This window comes from Orbicella faveolata, unplaced genomic scaffold (assembly GCF_042242905.1).
Source record: "Orbicella faveolata isolate gen_17 unplaced genomic scaffold, um_ofav_v1 contig_25, whole genome shotgun sequence".
Lineage (NCBI taxonomy): Eukaryota > Metazoa > Cnidaria > Anthozoa > Scleractinia > Merulinidae > Orbicella > Orbicella faveolata.
This window is the reverse complement of record NW_028301553.1, coordinates 26352501-26358037: the sequence shown is the minus strand read 5'-3', so window position 1 is coordinate 26358037 and position 5537 is coordinate 26352501. Positions and strand designations below refer to the sequence as shown.

The following is a 5537-nucleotide window of genomic DNA, read 5'->3' as shown; positions in this document are numbered from 1 at the left end:
CCAAGTATTAATTTTTCTTGTAAAAAAATGTTTGTCTCTGCGTATGTTTTGTGTAGTTTGAAACTATTTAAATTCAAAACTGAAGAGCAAACATTATAAGCAGAAAACTTCACCGAAAACCGACAAAACTTAAATCAAAATTTTCGCTAATCCTGGGTTAGCTCGTGATCGGGCTGAACAACACAGCCCAGGGGTTCAGATATTTTAAGGAACAGATCCTTTGCGTGACTATGTATAAAACTCCTTGACCTTGTGCACGAAATCATTAGACGAAAACAAGTTATTACTGAGCTTATTCCCTCAGACTGTTACATTGGTTCAATGAACAAAAAATTACTTTTAATTTACAAACAAGATGATTATGACTATATTACTATTAGAATTAGAAACAACAAACCCAGATTTAACTGCTAGTTACGGCTGAACATTAATTAGTTAATTAATTAACTAACTAATTAATTAATTAATACATCTTGAACGATTTGTGTCAAGAAAAAGCGTGTAATACCTAGCCTCCTTAGACATTTTCGTAGCGAGCTAAAAGAACGTCTGCAAGGGAGACGAAGTAAGATTCCGGTTTAAAAGTTTCAAGTTCAGCACAGGAGCCCAAGCTCACAAGATGGCCCCCCTTAAGGCTGGGCTTCCTGTGAATGTGGTTGTTGAACTACGTATCTTGGTAGAGAGAGAGCTAAACCACAGATTCCCTCTCCTCCACGTCAACGTCTCCATCTCTATGGCGGGTGGCTTGTAAAAGTCGAGCAGCCAGCAGGTGAAGCATGTCGGGGTCCTTCATGGAGCGACACAGCGCAGAGTCGCCTGCTCGGCTAACCTTAGGGGTCATGTTCTTAGGAGTGCCCATTACCACCGTGCTCTGCCCAGACTGCCAGCGTGAACCCACGACCGTGCTCTCCCCAGAGCCACGTCGAGAGCCACCATCGGTCAGAAGCTGTTCGGCGTATGGCGGCGATATTTCTGGGTGCAGCTTAGCGGAATTCTCGTCAGATGAGTCGTCGCAGTTAGACCCCCCGGGATGTTCAGTGGAAACCCGCCTTGACTCCACTCGTGAACCCTTGCCTGAGCCACTTGACTTGGGAGCGAGGCTTGAGCATGATGTCCTGATAGAGCCCCCATAATAACTGCTCATCGAGCTCATGGGCGAGCTCCTACCTGATTGGTTCGAGGAGCCTCGACGAGATCCCGACACCGGCGACGAAGTCCGGGAGTGCGACTGAAGCTGCTGCTGCAACAGAAACTTTGTGATGGATCCACGATGAGACATGGTAGAGTTAATAGCAGTATTTATGCTCGTGTCCATTGATAAGCTATTCGATGCGCACAAGGACGTCTTGGCCGCGTCTTGATCATCACTGTTCTCGCTACCGTAGCGAAAGTTTCTGAGGTACTCCATTTCGATTCTGTCTGCTTCGCAAAGGCTGATCTCTCCTGTGGCGGAAGTGCTAACATCTTCACTGTCCCCACTGCTGCTCTTGGCCGATCGGTCCTCGAGGAAAAACGCCCGTGTTCTTGATCTCGGTGTAGATTGCTGCGAGCTAAGGAGGCTTTCTATACGGCTCGTGCAAGAATCTCGACGGAAAACACCCCCCAGTTGGTTGGGCATGAGCCACGGTATCAGGAACATTAGACAAGAAGAAAGAGTTGTGGTGGCTCCACAGATGTAGAACGCTGTGTGGTACGAGTTCAGCATGTCAAAGATTAAGCCTGAAATGACGAAACAGATAAATAGGTAAATAGGGAAGTAAGTAAGAAGATCAAGTAGCTTGTCCAAAGTGTGAGCGGCTCGGAGGATAGGGGGGAAGCGTACTCTACCAAGTTTAACGCGGAGAGGCTTCGCCACGAAGTCCAACCCGTTACCCTTTTGTATACCATTTTGACAGAAATGTTACCCCTTTTTTATACCTTTAATTGAAAAAAGGTACCTCTTTCACACTGATGCTTTCATAACTGGCCCGTATAATGAATAAATCGCCGAAAAAGGAGTTCTTCGAGTCATTTTCATGTAGTACGTGATAAATTAAATGATACATCATGAGGTGCGTGTGTTCCAAATATCTTATTTAAAGGCTCTTTATAAATAATTAAATGACAGATTTCCCTATCCTTTCATATACTTAAACTTGTGAAATTCCTTCCCTTTTATGAGGCCTCCAATATTTAACCCGTTCGGGGGTGGGGCCTTCCCGTATAGGCCATTATAGGGAGTACCCCCTGGGGGAAGTGGTAAGTGGACACTAAATTGATTCACAAAACCGAACCACTCCCCCTGAATATACGATGTAAGTATAAATCTTGTAAAAAAAATTAGTGTTCTATTACGAATGCCGTTCTGTTATTGGCTTCGTTACTCACCATCTATTCTGTAACCTAGCAGTGTGTGGTTGTTAACAAAATTGCGCTCGCTTCTTGGCGTTTTGAGTTCTGGTACACACTTTTCCATCAGGGATGGCGGAGCGTATTTTGAATTTGGGGGAAGGGTGTTACAAGCGAGCGCCAGGGCCCTGACTTTTAGGGGGTCTGGAGATATTTGTAAAATTATTATTATATGTATTTTTTGCTTGAAACTGGGAGTGATAACAATGGGTTGACAGGCCTACACAACTCCTATCCACGTGTCATAGCCGCTTTGAGAGTTTTGCTCGAACTAGTATATAACAAAAGAATACCTCAATCGTTGACATGGTAACCGGTGTTGCTGAGAAACTAGCACAAAATAGATTAAAGTTGATCTTCTATGATAGTTATGGCGTAGTTAAACTAAGATCAAAGGTTGCTTTCCAATGGAACATTTCTCTCTAAGACCCGTACCCTAGTCGGCGAAAAACAACTATATCGAGCTTGCTTTATTAAGCGTTTTAATATTTTGAATAAGTTATACCTGCACATGGAGGACCCAGCATGAGAGTGAAAGATATCACGCCGTATAGACTCCCCAGCGCGGCTGACAGCTTATGCACACCCACTATATCCGTGTTTAACACCGCGATAAGCACCACATACAATCCATCAAATAAACCCATGGCCACGACAACTATGACCAAAGATGCGTAACTTCTGGCCAGAGGACACAACGTAGTGGTCACCCCGAAGCCCATGATGGCCATCTGTGTCATGAACAATCGATTCACCTTCGGGTGGTCCGAAAATTTGCCAAACCCGAACCGGCTGATTATGGAGGCGATAGACATGAAGCCAATTAAAAGCGCTGCTTTTGAAGGCGAAATCCCCAGTCCTTCCACGTGACTGACCTGTTTGAGAACAATACAATGCGTTAAAGTCGTCGTTGCTTTTATAAGATTCAATGACTGATTTTAAGATCAGAAAGCGCCATGTGCTTTTTATTTGGAGATTCCTTTTTTTAGAATAACCGGAAGTAATGTTCATTGGCTATTAGTGGTCCAGTGTCAATGTCAATCAATCACAAAGAGTCGGCAGGAAGGATTTCGACAAGGAATGGACCTTCCCGATGATTCGGCAGCCATTTTGAATTCTATTGTTTTAAATAGCCATTGTGGGACGCTCAGGGGGCAAATACATACTAATCTGTCCCCTGAGCATCCATATTTGAGACAATAGAATTCAAAATGGCCGCCGCATCGCCGAAAAGGTTCATTGTGTCAGAACTAGTTTTTCGAGCGACCGGTAAAAGACAGGGGGGAGAATGGAGCGCGGAAAAGGTCGCCTTATTGTACGTTATTTTCAAAATATCAGTCTAAGTGAAGAGCCGGGCACTGAGTTGAAGAGAACAAGTTGATTTTCAACGAATCTTCTTTGAGGCGATGGAATTTTTGCCCATTTTATTCTTAACCTGTCATAATGTTGCTCTAGCAATGTTTTGCCCTTGTTTAGCTAAATATTATGGTAACTTTAAGGCTAATATATCTTCGAAGTACGCTTCAAATGAATGACTAAACGTAGTCATAGAGAAATCATTCGGGTAAACTAATTTTGAGCTATGCCCCAGAAAAATGGATTCTGATATCTTTTAGAGTTTACCTTTTACATTACTTTTCATGTGGGAGCTGCTCCCGAGGGGAAGGAGATAAAACGATGGCTGCTCCCAGGGGAAGAAGATAAAACGATGGCTGTTTTAAAAGGGGCAGGGAGGAGACAAAACGATGGCTGTTCCCAGGGGAAGAGAGGGAAAAAACGATGGCTGCCCCCAGGTGTCGGAGACAAAACGATGGCTGTTCCCAGAGAAAGGGAGGAAACAAAACGATGGGGGCTCCCAGGGGTATAGGGATGAAACAATGGGGGCTACCTACCAAGTGCACGTACGGTATAAAGTATCCAAGCATGAAAAGTGCCACGGCTGCTGTGTATACACAAAACGCTTTATTCTGCCATATTGAAAGGTCAAAGAACGGTGCTGGTTGTCGCTTAACTTCAAACAATTCTTCAAGCGGCGAACGAAACGGCTTGTAAGTCAATGCTACTACTAGCAGCAGCAGTGTCACTCCACTGAGTATGCGCAGCGAGATGGCCAGGCCGTAACGCTGAAGGATGTACTGGAGGACTGGGCCGAATGTTAACGTACCAATTCCACTTCCTGTGAAACGGTTAAAAGAAAAAAAGACATTAAGTATGATTTGGTTGTTGTTGAAGTGCATGGCATTGTGTTCAAGAAATGATTAGAGCCACGCCCACAAAACGTAATAGGCCATTTCCGACCTACCTTTAGCCTCTCTCTCAAAACGAGTCTTGGAGATTATCCTTTCAAATAAAAACGAGATTTTATTCATATGCAAATTCAACTCGTTTTCATATGAATAGTTGTGCACCAGGCCTCGCTTTGATAGAGAGGCACCTCGGAAATGGCTATTATGGTGCATTTATGATACATGCAATAAAGTTTCAACTTACAATGAACAATTTTAACATACAATGAACTTTATTTGTGCTACATAGTGATCTCATGAAGAAGCCTACAGAAGATTACTTTTTCGACCCCGTATTCCATTTCTTCCAGTCATGACTAAAGTAGACTTTCAGTCAGCAAAGGGAACCTGGAAGAATCTTAGGTTCAAAATTCAGAAAATGGTGGTTTATGACGGCGCGTGTAAAACTTATGATTACTGCTGATCACTTGAAATCAACAAACGACTTACCAGCTGTTACAATGCCATTCACCAAGGATAGCCGCTGACAGAAATACTCCCCGGGGGCAGTCAGTGTGGGAAAGTAACAAAAGCTCGACCCTATACCCCACAGGACGCCGTAGGTCATGTAGAGCTTACTTAAGTCAGAAACAAATGACGTCAAGAGCAATCCCAGGAAGCACAGCAAGCCTCCAAGGAATGCAACCACTTTACATCCGTATCTTTCGCTGAGCCCGCTTGTGATTGGTCCAAATAGGTACATTACTCCAACGCTGACTGAGCCGACCCATGCTAAAATAGAATGTTTCCAAAAATATGATACGGGAATGAATATTCCGCGAGTCGGTATACATGCGCAAGTCTTTTATGTGTACTCAAAAGGCAGACTGATTATAGGGCGTTTTTTACTTGACGTCACGGTAA

General features: G+C 43.8%; 1 protein-coding gene across 1 annotated transcript in view; it reads right to left on the bottom strand.

The window, feature by feature from the left end:
• Positions 1-503: 503 nt before the first annotated feature.
• LOC110068050 (monocarboxylate transporter 10-like) overlaps positions 504-5537 on the bottom strand; it is a 6070-nt gene continuing 1036 nt past the window's right edge. The window contains exons 2-5 of the mRNA XM_089294229.1: positions 5124-5405; positions 4281-4564; positions 2894-3263; positions 504-1719 (exon numbers count right to left, since the gene is read on the bottom strand). Coding sequence (XP_089150355.1) covers positions 689-1719; positions 2894-3263; positions 4281-4564; positions 5124-5405 — 1967 coding nt within the window. The 3' untranslated portion in view covers positions 504-688. The remainder of the gene's footprint in view (positions 1720-2893; positions 3264-4280; positions 4565-5123; positions 5406-5537) is intronic.